Raw genomic sequence first — 18,307 nt, 5'->3', positions numbered from 1 at the left:
ACTAGAGGCTATTATATTTCTAATTAAAACACTCAAAGTGTTACATTTTCAAATTCCTAATCTTTCAGGATACCTTTTCTGCTTCACTATTTGCAGTTAGGATTAACTATGGCTGTCTATAGCAACATTCTTTCCCAATCTAACTTCCTAAATTATGGGATACTGGATAACCAAGCTTTTTGTTTACAAGAAAATAATCTTTGAAATTAGAACTTCTTCTATTTAAAAAATTATATTAGAATATATATTATATACACATGCATTATATATATGATTTATACAATCTAAACAGAAAGGGAGGGAAAAAAAAGCAGCCTTGGACCTAATATTAGTGTCACTGGAGGCCCAGAGGAAGAGAAAAAGATTCTAGCTGATAAAAATATGTAAATAATGACTAAACTTCCCAAGTTAAATTAAAATTTACAAATTCATTAAAATTAAGTATATAATGAAGTTATTATCTCCACCACACACAAAAATAAAATCCAAGTAAATTAAAGGATTAAAGATAAAATTATAAAACCTTTAGTAAGTAAGAGAGAATATCTTCATATTTTGGAAGTGAAGGAGAGGTTCCTAAATGAGACACAGAAAGCACTACCCATAAAAGTAAAGACTGATACTTATCTACATTAGAATTCAGAATGTATGCACACTAAAAGACACGATAAAGAGAAAAAGCAATTTACAAACTGGGAGAAGATAGTTTTAACACATAGTAATGAATTACTATCCTGAATAAAGAATTCCTGCAAACTGTAACAGAAAAATTGGTAAAAATCTCGACTAAGCATCACAAAAAGGAACAAATGGCCAATGAACATATGAAATGAGGCTCAAGCACCTCATTAATAATTTTGGAAAGCAGGGGCACCTGGGTGGCTCAATTGGTTAAGTGTCCAACATCAGCTCAGGTCATGATCTCACAGTTTGTGAGTTCAAGCCCTGCATCGGGCTCTGTGCTGACAGCTCAGAGCGTGGAGCCTGCTTCAGATTCTGTCTGTCTGTCTGTCTCTCTCTCTGCCCCTCCCCCACTCACACTGTTTTTTCTCTCTCTCTCAAAAATAAGCATTTAAAATAATAAAAATAAATTAAAATTTTGGAAAGGAAAATTAAAACCATATAAAATACTATTTTATACTCACCAAACTGGCAAAACATTCAAAGTGTGACAATATCAAGTGTTCCCAGGGATACAGAGTAATGTGAACTCTCCTACATTATTGCTAGGAGATATAAACTGTTTCAATGACTTTGTGGGGAGGAGGGGGGGAACCCAACCATGGCATCATCTGGTAAAACTGAAGATGCACACATCTTATGACTCAGCAAGTTCACTTCTAGGTGTATATACCCTATCCTACAGCAGGACTGGCAAGCGTTTTCTGTTAAAGAGCTAGATAAATATTTTAGCTTTGCAGACCATAGAGCCCCTGTAGCAATTACTCAGATCTGCCTTTATAATACAAAAAACAGCTATATATAAACATGTAAATGATTGGGTATGGCTATGTTCCAATAAAACTTTACAAAACAGGTTATCTACCAGGTATTCCCAGTCTCTGCTCTTGCACACATATACCAAGAGGCATGTTCAAGAATGTTTACAACAGCATAGTTCAAAATAGAAACACGGGAAAAAAATCTAAATGTTCGTCAACTGTAAAATGGGTAAATAAACTGTGATACAAACATTCAACAGAATAATACTGAGTGGTAATGCACCATCATGTATGAGTCCAAGGAATATACTGATAAGCATAAAAAGCAAGTCAGATAAACTTTATAAAAATTCAAAAAACACAAAAATAAGTAACATATTATTTAGAATAAAACTATAAAGAGAATAATATACACAAAATTTGTGACAATAGTTACTTCTGGTGACAGAGGGCAAGGGCTAGTATAGGGAGGCATCCACAGAAAACGTAACATCTGTATCATAAAAAAAAAAAAAGAATTTTGGAGATGAGTAAATTATAGTTGGTTTCCTCATTTCATTTTTTGGAGAATCATCTTTGCACATTAAATTTTCCAAAACAGATAAAAAGTGGAGTTGTACTTCCAAAAAACTCTGAGGTTTTATGTCATAAAAACAACTAAATAAGATGGTTTTTATGACAGTTTGAGGCTAATGGTAGGACCCTTAATTATTACCTATAAATCTCTGGGGGAAAAAATAGTTCATTTCAGAAAAGTATATTATTCAGTACACAATACCATTCAAAGAACAAATATTAAAAAATGTTTTTAAATGGTCTATGATCTCCCCTTGTTAAAAACACTTATGTTAAGGCACTGGCAGGATTTACTGGGTAGAAAGACAATGCAAATTGGAAGATTAGAGGAGCTAATAAGGATGAAGAAACATGAGAAAATAGTAACAATACCATGCATTGTTTACAGCTGAAAAAAATATGGCACTAGCTTAAAGGACTATAAACAGGCAACTGATTAAATGGTTGCACTATGGTATACTATGTACTCTTAAAAAGGATGATGTATATTTATAATCATCAACAAGTTTATTAAGAGTGACCACATACTATGAAATTAAAAATATATAGACAAAAAATTTGCAAGGCAACAATTACTGTGTATTTTGTGTAGAACTGTATTATCTACAGGTATACATGTATATACAGATATAGAGACACTAGAGGTAGGTCTCAGAGAAGTGGGATTTCTGAGGATTTTTGCTGCCTTATACTCTTTTAAATGAATTTTCTGTGCGCATGTGCGTGCACGCACACACACACAATTCTGTGTAAATAAAATTTAAATTATTTTCTCAGAAAAAAAAACAAAGTTAATTTAGGCTGTGATGTAGAATTTTCAATGCAAATTTGGTTAATTTATAGATTTTTATGCTTTATAAGAACAGAACCCCCTCATGAGAAGTTTCATGGGGCTAGGAAGAGGATCTGGAAGAAACAATTTTGGCCAATGAAAGCATTTCTGTAAAAAGTATGACTATAAATGATACTCAAAAAGAATATTCTCAGGCTAAGAAGAGACACAAAAATCAATACAATACATTCAAAGGAAGAGCTGGTCTTTAAAAATTATTTGTTTATAACACAAAACACAATTACAAATGATTTGCCACGTTAGTAAATTCGTATCAGAAGGAATTTAGCAACTTAAATGATTTTTTTGTTTTGTTCTAAAGTGGAATTGGTTGTCTTCAAATATTGCATAAAGACAGAAATACTTAAGGACTATATCAAGAAGTAATGCACTATGTGTTCTACAACGGCTAAAATTTATTTGTGGAAATAAACCAAAGAAAATATATTCTAAAAACACAGCTACTCATAGGAAGATATATTTATATTTATGCAGGAATTAAGGTTTCCTACTTATCATAATATTCTATTTCAAAAGTCACATTTTTCTCTCAAAGTTTTAATTAAGTAAGGCATTTAAATTGCTAAAACCTTGGATATTTTATTTTGCTAGTAAATGACAATATCAATTACCTCCAGTTAGCAATATGATTCTATGAAAGTAAGACTGGCTTCTGGCTTCAATGAAATAACACAAATAATGTTGCTTATTTTCCATTTTTAAAACTAAGTGTTTTTCCTTGTAATACAGTCTTACTAAAAATTCATCTACTAGCATAAAAGAGAAACTGTGTTAAGTAAAAAAACAAAAGACAAACAAAGCAAAACACACACACACACACACACACACACAGACACCCCGAAAAATATTTCTGTTACAGTACTCTGAGCATGGTGGCTGGTCCCAGGGACAGACTTTACTTATTCTATCACCAGGATTAATTCACAATTAAAATGGCTCCCCCCCAACTCTTACTTAATTTAACAAAAAAGAATTAAAAACAGATAATTCTGCTTTTGATGAAATTTTCTGGTTAGACTTCATAGAAGCAAACATCAAGCTTAATTACATAATTTATGATTTGCTATTATTTTAGAGAGGCATTTTTGAATTATTTTCCATTAAAAGCTGCTGTTTTAATTTTTTCCCTCAAGAATAGTGTAATGGCCATCCTTTGTGGGGGGCAGGGAAAGAACAAGTTGAGCAAAGCCCACTCTGCCCTCACAAAAGGATTATATTTATTTACATAGTGGGTTCAGTCTTAAATACTTTGTAAAAGTATGTAAGCAAATATTTATGCCATTACTGACACGTATATTTAAAGAGAGGAGGGGGGCGGGGGGGAAAGAACGGATCTAGGTTCACTCCCAGTCCTCAGACTTCTTTTGTCATGAGTAAAGTCTGTGAGACAGGTTTTGAATTCGCGGGAAAGGAAAGATACGTTACCAGTGCAGAAGTTCGTAAGTGTAGAGGAAACACACACTGAAGCGAGACCAGGCAAGCTGTCTTCCATTCTTGCCACCTACGTTACAAGCAATATAAACCAGTTCTGTCTACGTTTCCTGCTGCCTTCCCAGATAGTTCCAGAGCAAATCCCAGCTCTCTAACTCTCACGACATACTTTACATTCTGAGGAAATCCTCCCGGTCCAGATGGCCTACCACAAAGCACTTCTATGTTGGCACAAATAAAAATTTCTTAAGATAGCTCTTCTCCTGTCCCTTTGCTCTCTGAAGTAAAGTTTTCTACTTATTTATAAAGAGAGACAAAGACACTGAAGGAGAGAGAGCAAACAGAGCATGCAGCCAAAAGGGGGTAAAGATACAGACAAAAAACTTTGGCTGCTTTGGGGAGTGGCTAAACTCCAGGCATAGGCAGAAACACATGAATTAATACACCACATGAAAACAATAATTTGGTTGTCCTCAGACTTTTCTGATCTTCTTTTAATTGATTGAGCATAAAGTGCAACTGCTTCAAATACAAAACTCAGTTTTTGCCTTTTGAAACTGAAACACAAAATATACTCAACAGTTTCTATAAGTAACACAGTTAAAGCCCCCAAAGTATTTTCCTCTACTAGGAAATAAAAAAATTAAGAATGTGTGTGCAAAGTGACAAATCTCATTTCCTTTTTTCCTTTTCGTTTTGAATAAAATAAAATCCACCGTTACTTTAAAGAAACTAAAAGAATTATCACTTTTCAATGATTTTTGAAATTTTAGTGTTAAAACTAGCATGGCTGATTCATTATAAGCATTGTACTTAAGTGAGATGAATGTACAATGAGAAGTCATTTTCTTAATTCACTTAATTTCCCAAATTACTGTAAAATAGTACAACTGCACGAGTAATAAACAATTTTTAATGCTTATTTATTTTGAGACAGAGCGAGCAAGCAAGCGAGCATGAGCAGAGGAGGGGCAGAGGAGAGAGAATCCCAAGCAGACTGTGAGCTGTGAGCACCTTGACCCCACAAACTGGGAGATCATGACCTGAGCCCAATCAAGAGTCTACAATGCACTGAACTGTGACCATGAGGTAGTGAAGATGGAAGGGGGAAATAAATGGGTGAGGGGTGGAGACAATGTTGCGGAAGGATGATGATGGGGTTTTTGCTCCAATATATTTTCAGGGTCTGGGGAAAAAAAATCAACAAGAGAGTGATGTGTACTAATATGAAAGGACATACAGGAAAACTCTAGTTAAAGAAGATGTGAAGGGCTAAAATAGAAAATACAGACCAGGGGTTCCTGGCTGGCTCAGTCAGAAGACCATGGGACTCTTGATCTTGGGGTTGTGAGTTCCAGCCCCACACGTGGTGTAGAGATTACTTAAATAAATAAAACTTAAAAAGAAAGGAAGAAAGAAAATACAGCCCAAAGAATGAGCCTTGAAAAGGGACACTGTTTTATCTAAGAAGAAAGAGGATGAAAGCAGGCACAGATGTTTGTTTTTATACCAAAATTTTTAATCTGTAAAGTAGGAGACAAGGTTGCCTGTTAAAAAGAGCTGGTTAAAGAGCTAGAGCTGAGTGTGGAATGTCTATACCATCTGACACATCATATTGCAGGATATTGTTAATTATCTTTTAATAAAGTTACATTCTAAATTCCTAACTAGATTGCAAAGTCCTCTAGGGGAGAAGCTATTTCGTTTTATTTTCCTCTACACCTGGAAAACACCATTAGCACTGGTAACTCTCCAAACACTGGTTGATTTATTGTGGACACACTGTAGAATCAGCAGCAAAGACAGGACTAAACAAGGGGCGAGATAGAGACCCCTTTTACCTTAGTGACATGCAGAGTACTGGGGTCGCTTTAGAAGAACAGAACCCCCACAGGCAAAGTTTCATGGGGCTGGGGAAAGGATCTGGAAGAAACAATTTTAGCCGATGACTGATAGAAAAGACAGGTTATCTCTCATTGCCCTAAATATTTCTTTCTTTTTTGGCTTCTTCTTTCTCTGAATATCCCCTTTTCCTCTTTTGTTCCTGGACTTTGAGATTCTCTCTCTCCCTGCCTTTCTTCCCCTTCCTTCCCCTCTCTCTGTCACAATATGCCCATTAAGTATATTTTTGTTATTGCTGTCACAGTTTTAGAGATTTAGCCTAATCAAGAGGTTAGATATTTTTGCACTACAAGGCCTCAACCCAGGACTACAGACAACTTATTTCACTAATTTTTTTGTTATGAGTAAATAAGCTAAAATGCCTATATCTCTCCATTAAAACAAACAACCCACTCTCTTCCCCTTACTGATTCCTTAGACAAACTCAATGCTTTCTTTATGTATTTAGTCCTAAACTTACTCATTCACATTTTCTCTCTCCCTCTTCTCCCTGCCCCCCCTACCCCTCCTGGCGAATCATCAGTCCTTGGCAGAAAATATAGTCCCTATCTTGCTTTAAGAAAAATATTCTACCATGTATGTTTTTATTAACAAAATTGTTCTTGGAATATAAAGTTCATGTGTAACCAAAATTTTATTTAGTATATATACAGTGGTTAAGAATATAGTGCTGAATTTAGACTACCTGGATTCAAAAACTGGCTCACCATTTACTAACTGTATAACTCTGGTCAAGTTTCTTAACTTCTCCACACCTCTGTTTCTTCATCTTTAAAATGAGTCTAAGAGTACCTAACATATAAAATCGAAGAGAATTTAATTAGATAAAAATCATTAAAAAACACTTAAAAATGACAGCAAAACAGTGAAAGTCTTATGAATGTTAGCTATTACTAAAATAATTACTAAGATTCTAAAATAAAGGCCTGGTAAACCCACACCTAAATTGACTAAATTCTCAATGTTCAGTAAGATCTGCAGGGTCAGGCACCTAAGCAGTTAAAGATTTACTGGAACAGTCTCTGAAAAGTCAGCAGAAAGAGATGCTACATTATTTTACTAATTACTTATTCACCAAATTCCATTTCATCATCAGAATGTTAAACTGGGGGATGCCTGGGTGGCTTAGTTGGTTAAGTGTCCAACTTTGACTCGGGTCATTTGGTTCGGGAGTTCAAGCCCCACATCAGGCTCTCAGCTGTCAGTGTGGAGCCTGCTTCGGGCTCTCTGTTTCCCTCTCTCTCTGCCCCTGCCCCACTCTGTCTCTCAAAAATAAACAAACACTTAAAAAAAAAAAAAAAAGCTAAATTGGAGTTAGCAGATTAACATTTAATGAACTTCTAATTATATGCCATTCATTGGATAAGATAGTCTCCAAACCTAAAAAGCATGGATGAGTGGGGGAGAAAGAAATGCAAACAAAGTGTAATACAACACTTGCCCTGACAGATTTATACAGAAAATAGTGAGACTCAAAAAAGAAAACCAGTCGATTTTTAATGGGAGGGAAAAATGAAAGTTTGGTCTCTGGAACAAGTTATTTAAATAAAATATTGATGATAATTTTTAGAAAAATTTAGAAAAGCAATGCAACTGGAGAGCTATGTAAACCTATAAAACATCAGGCAAAAATACAACTTTTTTTAAAGCATTTTTTAAAGTTTATTTATTTTGAGAGAAAGAGAGAAAGAAAGACATCCCAAGCAGGCGTCACACTGTCAACACAGAACCCAAAGTGGAGCTCAATCTCACGAACCTCGAGATCACGACCTGAGCTGGTTAGATGCTTGACCAACTGAGTCAACCAGGTGCCCCCCCAAAATATAACTTCTAAATAAGTTTACAGATATAACCCAAACAATATGATTCTAAGTACTAAATATTAAAATGTTATATAAGCTGTAAGTATACACTTTTGTCTATTTTAAAAACAAGTAGCATTATTGCTTTAAAAAATAACACAGATTTTTAGATTTCTGAAAAATACTTATTCATCCTAAATTTTATTGAGTGACTAGTTTCTCAGGCACCTATGTTAACTCCTAAGGACCCAAATTCAAATTCAGTTCTTCCTACTTCAAAAAGGAAAAAAAAATTTAAAGGCACAATTTGGAAAAAAATATTTGGAATCATACAAGAAATAAGTAAATATATCAATAAGAAAAGAGGTCGACCTGATCAAAAAATGTGAAAGAGATGAATAGGTAAACTTCTGTTTATATGGAAGGTGGAAAGATGGATCACCCTTACTAGTAATTAGGAACATACAAATTAAAATCACAGGCTACTATTTCATATCCATTAAATAAACAAAAGTTGTAAATTCTGGCAACACTAAATGTTGGCATCAGAACTTCCATATGTTTTGAAGAGAAGTGTACATTAAAAAACTACACTGAAGGAATAATCCAGCAAGATTCACTAAATATTAAGATCTACTTACTGAGCAATCCAGCAACACTAGTCTCAAAAATAGGTCAAGGACTTGAATAGACATTTCTCCAAAGAAGATACACGAACTGCCAGTAAGTACATGAAAGTACTTTCTCCACAAGTGGAGAAAGAATCCTCGTGCGTTGCTGGTGGAAATGCAAAATTATGTAGCCACTGCATAATATGTCCTGGTGGTTCCTCAAAAAGTTAAACATATGATCCAGCAATTCCACTTTACAGGAATTGAAAACAGGGACTCAAACATATACTTGTACCCCAGTGTTTAACAGTAACATCATTCACAACAGTGAAAAGGTGGAAACCACCCAAATGTCTATCCACAGATGAATGGACAAAATGTGTATATACATACAATGGAGTATGATCCAACCTTAAAAAATAAAATGCGGACACATGCTACAATATGGGTGAGTCTTGAAAATATTATGCTAAATAAAATAAACCAGATACAATGCTGGTGAGAATGTAAATGGTACAACCACTTTGGAAAATATTCTGGCAGTTCTTCAAAAAGTTAAACATAGATTGCTATAAGACCCAGCAATTCTCTCCTAGGTATACACCTAAGAGAAATGAAAACGTGTCTACGTAAAAACTTACACATGAATGTTCACAGCAGCATTATGTACGAGAGTCAAAAAGCAGAATAACCCAAATGTGCATCAAATAATGGATATCATTCATGTGGTATATCCAAACAATGGATTATTCAACTATAGAAAGGAATGGAATACTGATACACATTACAATATGGATGCATCAGGAAAACATGCTAAGTTAAAGAAAGATGCCAGTCACAAAGACGACTTATTGTATGATTCCATTTATAGGAGATGTCCACAAGGGGCAAATGTGTAACAGAAAGTAGATTAGTGGTTACCTAGGATCTGCAGGAGGAATGGAGAGCAACTGCTAAAGAATACAGAATTTCTTCTCTGGGTGTTGAGAGTAGTCTAGAACTGATAGTGGTACAAGTTACACAACCTATGAATATACTAAAAACAACTGAATTGAGTATTTTAAATGTGTGAACTGTATGGTATATGAATTATATCTCAAACAAGCTGTTGTCAAAACAACAGCAAACTCCTCATTTAATAAGCAACAAAAACTTTCATAATTTAAAATGTAAATTCACTTAGAAGTAAGTAGAATTTAAATTTTCCCAAAAGTATAAATGATGGCAGAAGACAACTGGGGCATAACTGTGTATCTGAAAAGGGCAGATCACCTAAAAGAATAACCTAAATAAGGGTACAAATGAGGGAGAAGAGAAAAGGTGGAGTTGTAAGGACAATTTCACCTTTTTCATAATGTAGCCTAGAGCCAGCATTGCTTAATAAACTATTAATCTGTATTTACTCAATTGTCCAAAGAATAAAAATGTAATGACCTTTGTAACCAAAGATCTTATTTACTGTATCTAGATGTGTTTTAGGATTTTTTTCACATACTGTGAGAGATATGGGCTAAGTAGGACGAAATCTCTCACATAGTACTCTTGTAATAGGTGCAGACTTAAAAAAAAAAAAATGGTTACTTCCTATAAGCAAGGAGAGGAAAGATAATTGGCTAGAGTAAAATCTGCAGTTGTGACTGCTGGCATTTAAGATCTGTTCAAAAGCAAAAAGAAAACATTGTTGAGATGATTAAACTTGACACTGCTGAAAGCATGTCTTTACAATTACAAATGACTTAGCCTCTTCAGTCAGCAGGACAGAAAATTAAAACAATTTTTACTGTTCCTATGGGCTAAATAAAAATATGAGAGCAATCAGTAGCTAGTATGTTAGGACACAGGCAGTTGTACTGGTACATTTGTGAACTGCTACAAACTTTCTTAAAAGTAATCTGGTAATAGCTATTTAAAATTACACACACACTCTTTGATCCAACAACGTATGTAGTAAGGAGAGAAGGGACTATATAAACAAGACTTAAAGGTCTATCAAAATGAGAACAGGTGAACGAAATGGCTCCTAAATATGAAATATTATACACTATTAAAAGAATGTATCATATGTCTATCAATGTGGTGTGAAGGTTATCCATAGGAGACACATTAAGTGAAAAAAGCTAGTTGCCAGTAAGCAACAGATAATGCACAGCCATTGTACACACAGTGTTATTTTATGTCCTGTTTTTGAAACAAACAACAAAACCTGTTCATGTAGAACAGGGGTCAGCAAACTTTTTCTGTAAAGGACCAAAGAGTAAATATTTTAGGCTTTGCAATGTCAAAAGAACTCTGTCCCAACTATTGCACTCTATTGTAGCAACATGTCTACAAATGAGCTTGGCTATGTTCCAATAAAACTTAATAGACACTGAAGTTAGAATCTCATATAACTTTCATGGGTCATAAAATATTCTTTTGATTTTTTTCAACCATTTAAAAATATAAAAACACACTCTTGGCTCACAGGATGTACAGATACAGTGGATTTGGCACGAGGGCCGTATTTTGTCTACCTCTACCACAGAAGGATACAAACTAAACTATTAACAAGGGTTATCTTGTACAAAGTTTGATTTGTTAAAATGTGCAAGTACATATTTATAATTTACAAATACATAATTTTTAAAGTATCTAAGACAGGAATCAGTTTTACTGACAAAGTAAATTTTATTAATAAGGCTGAGACCGGCCTCCATAATCAGAATTGGCAGTGTATTAATTTTATGACTTTATTTCTCCATGGCTACAGAAACAGAATAAGAAGGAGACAATAAGCGAAATAAATTTTTATTTAGTGCCAAATTAGAGAATCCGGCATTTTATTGTCCTTCTTGCTGCACAATCTTTGCTTATGTATAGTGAAGGTTCTCAAGCTGGTAGATATGATACAGAAAAGACTACTCAGACTTCTAGGTGAGGGCGGATAGATTTACATTTTCAGAAAACCTCTCCTATTTCCACATAAAGAATATTTTTTAATAAAATCACTAACACATTGTATCCCAAGGATTTGATATTGTTGAATAAGGAACTGAGAGACAGGAAAAAAAGTTATTTTCTAAGCTTTTACCATATGTCCAACACTTTATTAGGTATATGGTAGGATATAAAAGTGATGTAGGTTAAGATGTGGTCCTCTCAAAGAACTTTCAAAGATGCAAAAATCCTAAAAAAAGAATTAGCAAACCAAAAGCAGTAACATATAAAAAAGATAATAAATCACAACCAAGTTGACTTTATTGAAGAAACTTACATTAACAGAAAAAAATCATTAATTTCAAACAAAAGGCATTTCATGAAATTTAAAATCCATCAAAACAAAAACATTAAATACTATGAATAGAAGGGAACATCCTTAGTCTGATAACAAAGGCATTATAGCAGATCACATTTTCTGCATTTCTCTCTTGCACTAGCTGGACACATGCATACGAAAACATAGATGTGTTCTTATACTATGACGGACAGACATTCCTTTCAGCAAAAAGCAGGGTCTGTGCTCCCTTTCTCTTGCATCTGGTTGGGGGCTTGTGACTGCTCCAATCAGAGTATAGCAAAAGTAATGCTTATATGACTTGAGACTAGGCTGTAAAAAGGATACAGCTTCTTTTCTCTTGTTTGGGAATGTTTGCTTTAGGAGAAACCAACCACCATGCTGTGAAGAAGCTCACACTAGGCCACATGGCGGAGACCACCTCTCCACAGGTGGAGAGGAAAGGAGGCTCCCGGCAAAGAGCCAGCATCAACAATCAGACATGAGTAAATGAGTCTTCAGATGGTTCCTCTCTCCCTCTGCCTTTGCATCTTGCAGCCAAGGCTTCAGACAACACAGAATAGAGATAAGCCTTCCATGGTGTGCCCTACTTAAATTCCTAATCCACAAAAACTATGATCATAATAAATGGTTGCTTTATGCTATTAAAATTTTTTTTAATGTTTATTTTTTGAGAGAGTGCAAGCGGGGGAGGGGCAGGGGACCCAACAGTAGCAAGCCCTCTGTGGGGCTCAACCAACCCAGCCACCCATACACCCCATAGGCCATTAAAATTTTCTTAAATGAGGGGTGCCTGGGTGGCTCTGTTGGTTGAGTGTAGGACTTCAGCTCAGGTCATGATCTCGTGGTTTCTGGGTTTGAGCCCCATGTCAGGCTCCATGCTGACAGTGCAGTGTCTGCTTGGAATTCTCTTTTGCTCTCTCTTCTTCTCTCTCTGCCCCTCCCCCCACCTGTGTTTTCTCTCTCAAAATATACTTAAAACTTCTTTTCTTAAATGTGTGTTTATCTATTTGGGGTGGGAGGGTGGGGAGAGAGAGGGAGACAGAGTATCCCAAGCAGGTTCTGTGCTATCAGCACAGAGCCCAGTGTGGGGCTACATCTCATGAACCATGAGATCATGACCTGAGTTGAAATCAAGAGTCGGATGCTTAACCAACTGAGCCACCCAGGCACCCCATATGCCATTAAATTTTTAATTGATTATGCAGCCATAGTAAGTGCAACAGGCAAATAACAAAAATTAAAAAATGACACCATCATATTTAATGTTGGAAATACTGAAAGCTTTCCTTTTGAGATAGGGAACAAAATAAACAAGGATACCTACTCTCACCACTTCTCTTTTATACTGCAGTCCTACTCAGTTCAGTAAGACAAGAGAAATAAATTAGACATTAGAAAAGAATAAAACGATCATTCACAGACAACATGATTATGTATATAAAAATACCAAAAATATATAGACAGCTGATTAGAATTAATAGTGAGCTTAGCAAGGTTGATGGATACAGGTCAATACACAAAATCAACTATATTACTCTATCCTAGAAACAAACAGAAAAACAATGGCTTTAAAGAATATCATTTACAGGAATACTAAAAAAAATACCTAGTAATAAAAATAATAAAATGACGTTCAAGACTTCTGCACATAAAACTAGTAAATGTTGTCGAGAGAAATTAAATACCTAAATAATTGGATAAATATGCCAAATGCATGGATTGAAGACTCAATGAAAACATGCCACTTTTACTCTGATTTGGAAATTTAATGCAGTATGGAAAAAATTTCAACACTTTGTGTGTGTTCATGCACACATGTGTTCCTGTGGATGGAATTTGGTAAGCTTATTCTGAAGTTTACACAGAAAAGCAAAAAGTCAAGAATAAGTAAAACCCTCATGAACAAAAGGAAAAATGTAGGTGCACTTGCTCTACTACATAGCAAGACTTATTATGAAACTACAGTAATTAAGACAAAGGTAGACAAATAAACCCATAGAACTGAAAAGAGACTCCAAAATTAAGCACACTCATATACAGACCAAAGGCGGCACTTTGGAGAGCTGGGGAAACAAGATCCATGCCAATAAATAATGCTGGGTCAGGTGGATCTGCATATGGGGGAGGGGAGGGAATAAAACTTGACCCTTACCTCAGGGCATATACAAAAATCAATTCCAGATCTAACTGTGAAAGACAAAACAATAAAGCTTTCAGAAGATAGTTAAACAGATACGGAAATCACTATTGATAAGGGAAAAGATTAATATTGGGACCAACCTTAAAACTGAGAATGTCCATTATAAAAAGACACTATTAAAAGTGAAAGGGCACGCCAGAATAGGAGAAAGCAGTTGGAACATAACTGACAAAGGGCTCATATCCTGAATATACAGAGAATACTTATAAATCAACCAGAAAAAGACAGTTGTCCGATACAAAAATGAATAAAAGAGTTGAACAGGAACTTTAAAAAAGAGGACATCCAATTGGCCAATAAATATGTGAAAAGATGCTCAACCTTATTGGTATTCAAGAAAACGCAATTTGAAACCATAATAAAATACCACTACACACTCACTGGGTGGCTTAAATTAAAAAGACTAACAATACCTAGTGTTGGTGAAGAAGTAGAACAACACAAACTCTTAGAACTGCTGATGGAACTATATACTAGTACAGCCAGGATGGAAAACTATTTGGCATCACTATTAAAGTGGGATAAACACATTCCCTACAACTCAGCATTCCAATCCTAGGATTATACTCAACAGAAATATGTGTACCAAAAAATATGTACAGGAAATCAGAGCAGTATTATCCGTAACAGTCAGACACTGGAAACAAATCAAATCCATCAATATTAGAACAGACAAATAAACTGTGGCATATTCATATAACACAGTATCATTCAGCAAGGATACTGAACGAACCACAGCTACACAACATGAATGACTCTCAAACAGTACTGAGCAAAAGAAACCAAACACAAAAGAGTATATGTTTTAAGATTCCACTTACATAAACCAGGTAAAACTACACAATATTGTCAAAAATTAAGATAGCAGTTATTTTTGGAGATATTGGGGGGGGGTAATAATTGGGAGAAGAGGAAAGGTGTAGGGTCCTCTGGGGTATTGGGTATGCTCTCTTTCTTTTTACCTGGATTATGATTACATGTATTAAGTGTCAATAAAAGGTTTTTAAATGTGGAGCTCACACCCTCAATATATATAAATTCTTTATACGTGTATTACTCTGCTAATATGTTATGAACATTATAAAACATGTAAAAAATAGAAATCTGGAAAGTATGGATAAAAATAAGCATCTTAGATGTCCTGCTAATTACAGCATCAGTTTCATACTTTCATTAGAGTTTGGTGTATGTATGTGTGCTGGAAAATAGCATTTTTATTTCTTTCAAGTGAAGGGAGTATTTTAATCTTGATGTTATAACTTTTTATTACTTTCACACACATTGCCTAATTTTCCCAGTTGGACTTAATCACCAAGATGCTTATAATATTTAAATTTTATGCAGGCCTAGAGTGGTGAATATTAAGACCTGACAAACTACTTTTTGCTTTTTCTATCATTAGCTAATATTTTAAGGCACAATATATATATTTAGGGAAAGAATCAAACATATTTCAAACAAGTCACCTGAGTAATTTTGACTTTGGAGAGATGACTTCTTATCAAACCTGACTGGATCACTAATTTTAAACCTATAATGTGTCTGAAAAACAACTTGAACAAAAATATAAAACGGTCTGTGCCATTTTCTTCTTCTCCTCTGCTTATTAACATCTCTTAAATCTCTCGTTTCTTCAAAGAAATCTTTTTTAAGACACTTATCTATTTTATGAGAATCAGATAATACATAAACATACTTAACAAAGTACGAGTAAATGGCAATATGATGCAACACACGGAGAGCGAATGGGAGAGAGCTCCATTGTAAATTCCTGCATGGAACTCCCACTCCTCCTTAGGTGACAGAGGACAAACTGACAGACTGACGGAGCATGTGAATCGTTCTATCAGATATTGGTACGGCTTAATTTCTTTCCTCTATCTTAGGTCTAAAAGTAAATACAAAAATTCTAATATTTTTTTCCCCGCATCAGCAATAAATCATTTTACACACTTCACTCTGAAGAATACGGTCTTGGAGGGCAGCCAGGGAGTGGCCAGATCAAATTTGCAATTTAAGCAGCTCATCCCCTGGTGGTTACGTGGAGGATGGATTTAAGGCAAAGAAACTGCTTGAGAGAGATAAGACTAGAAGGAAGCAACAGATAAGAAGTTGTGAGACCTGTTCAGGTTGGAGGTAATGGTAGCGTAAACAAGGCAGTGGCAACATAAATATGGGAAACTATGTATTTGATATGGACAACTGATACTTTTTCAGTTATACGGGTGATATGTGCATTATATGTAAATAAGGTCATTTTTATAGAACTCTGATGATTTGAATGATCTAGAACATACAGTATGAGTGAAAATAAAATGACTATTCAAAAGAAGCTTCAAAACATATTTTCATGACATCCCTCACCACCGCCCCCACCCACCCCCCCCCCCCCCCCCGCCCACATACACACAAACTGCCACCTCTAAACTCTTCTTATAATAGAAATTACGAAGCAGGCTATCCCTGGCCACAAAGAAGTTTAAAATGCTCCTGTACCAAAACAAAGCAAAAATCCAAACACATAAACACAGATTTGATTTTTTAAAAAACTTTATGTTACATGAAATCTGTTATTTTTTAATTTGGGAAAACTAAAAGAAAAATCAAAGATAAAACCTAAAGCAAGTTAGGGATGCCTGGGTGGCTCAGTTGGTTAAGTGTCTGACTTCATTCAGGTCATGATATCACTGCTCGTGAGTTTGAGTCCCATTTCGGCTCTCTGCTGTCAGCACAGAGCGCGCTGTGGATCCTCTGTCACACTCCCCCCCCCCCATCCTCCCCCCCTCCCCTGCTCTCTCTCTAAACTAAATAAAAACATTTAAAAAAAAATATTAAAAAAAACTAAGTTAAAGATTTGGAGAACTTGGAAATTTATAAAGGAGGCCTTTTGAAAAGCTTTTCATCTATTTCCTTATGAAAATGGTCTCTTCAACAAATGGGGTTGCTGCTGTAATTAATCAATTCAAGATCTACAACTAAACTTCTTGGCTTCAGAATTCACCTAATTCACTGTGAGTTCCTTATTGACAAGAGCCATCACTGTTTAAATGATGTCACTGATAAACTAGGCCAACGGTGTGTCTCAGGTAATTTTTAGGAAAATACGTACAAACATTACCCAATTGCATTATACCTATATTAAAGGTTTTTGGGTTTTTTTTTTTTTTAAGTTTTCACTGACTGAAAAAAACAAAGGCAAAACCATTACCATTCTACTGGTTGAAATCCAAAACTCAAATATTCTTATTGTCAAAGTAAAGCATCCTCAAAATTTAAAAGAGCACCCATGTACCTCTAGTATGGAGTTTTATTGTGCTATTTAGACAGGAAACAAGTGTGAGAGGCTGACACCAAGTAAATATGACATGGCAAACTTAAATCTCCTTTCCCGTATCCTTCTATTCTCTTCAGATCAACTCAGGAGGATCCACATAAATGAGAGATACAAGTAGTAATTCTTAAGTGTAGAATAGATGGGATATCCTAAAGCCCACTCTGCAAGAAGATGATACAATCTGGATCTCCCCAGATCTGGCTCAAACCCATAAAGTCATCCCAGGATCAACTTAACATTCTAGGAATTTTCCAAAAATCGGATGAATAGAGCCCAGATCAGATTCCTCACGTCTTCCCCAAAGTAAATCTACATTTTCAAAAGTCAGATCAAGCCCAGATCATTTTTTCTGCATTCATTTTGCTATAATATTTGTTGATAGAGCTGATACTTGGACATATGCTCCCACCAATGTAGCAATCAAGCAATGTAGTTCAAGTTACCTAACTGCTCATTAAGACCATGAATATATGCACACACAAACATGACCAAATGTCCAGAAGCATATTTTAAGAATCCCCAGAGTGCATCTTTTTCATGGACAGAAAGCTCTGTTTAGGTCTGTATTATGTAAATAACTTAATTCAAGCACAGTAAAGCCTAAAAGATAAATGTTAAGTTTCAGGTATCTAAAGTTACTATACGAAAAATAGTAACCATCTGTTTCCACAGAGGCCAAACAAGATGAAATATACTCACTATATAACATGAAGAATGTAGGCTAGATGGGATTTTTTTTTTTCTACAATAAAGGTTAATTCTAGGAAGAATGAATCTTGACAATCAAGAACTGCTTTCTCTGAAAAATCTATTAATAAAACAAGAGACTCAACTAACTGCCTTGATGGATTAAGTATAATTCTCTATCACTGTAGAAGG

The 18,307-nt window shown here is 35.1% G+C and overlaps 1 protein-coding gene across 9 annotated transcripts in view; it reads right to left on the bottom strand.

Moving 5' to 3' along the window:
* Window positions 1-18,307, bottom strand: part of EML4 (EMAP like 4) — a 160,291-nt gene that overhangs the window by 95,401 nt on the left and 46,583 nt on the right. For 2 of the 9 annotated variants that reach the window (XM_081795213.1, XM_060653492.3), the window contains exon 1: window positions 4,297-4,605. The exons of 1 other annotated variant lie outside the window; for it this stretch is intronic. In XM_081795213.1, the coding sequence (XP_081651339.1) occupies window positions 4,297-4,363 (67 nt within the window). In that variant the 5' untranslated portion in view covers window positions 4,364-4,605. Of the gene's footprint in view, window positions 1-4,296; window positions 4,612-18,307 lie in introns of those variants that run through there. 6 more of the 9 variants (XM_081795215.1, XM_081795214.1, XM_078444776.2 and 3 more) reach the window with 5 other exon arrangements.

This window comes from Panthera onca, chromosome A3 (assembly GCF_046562875.1).
Source record: "Panthera onca isolate mPanOnc1 chromosome A3, mPanOnc1 haplotype 2, whole genome shotgun sequence".
In the NCBI taxonomy this organism is placed as follows: Eukaryota; Metazoa; Chordata; class Mammalia; order Carnivora; family Felidae; genus Panthera; species Panthera onca.
The sequence above is the reverse complement of the archived record's forward strand: the minus strand, read 5'-3'. Positions and strand labels throughout refer to the sequence as shown.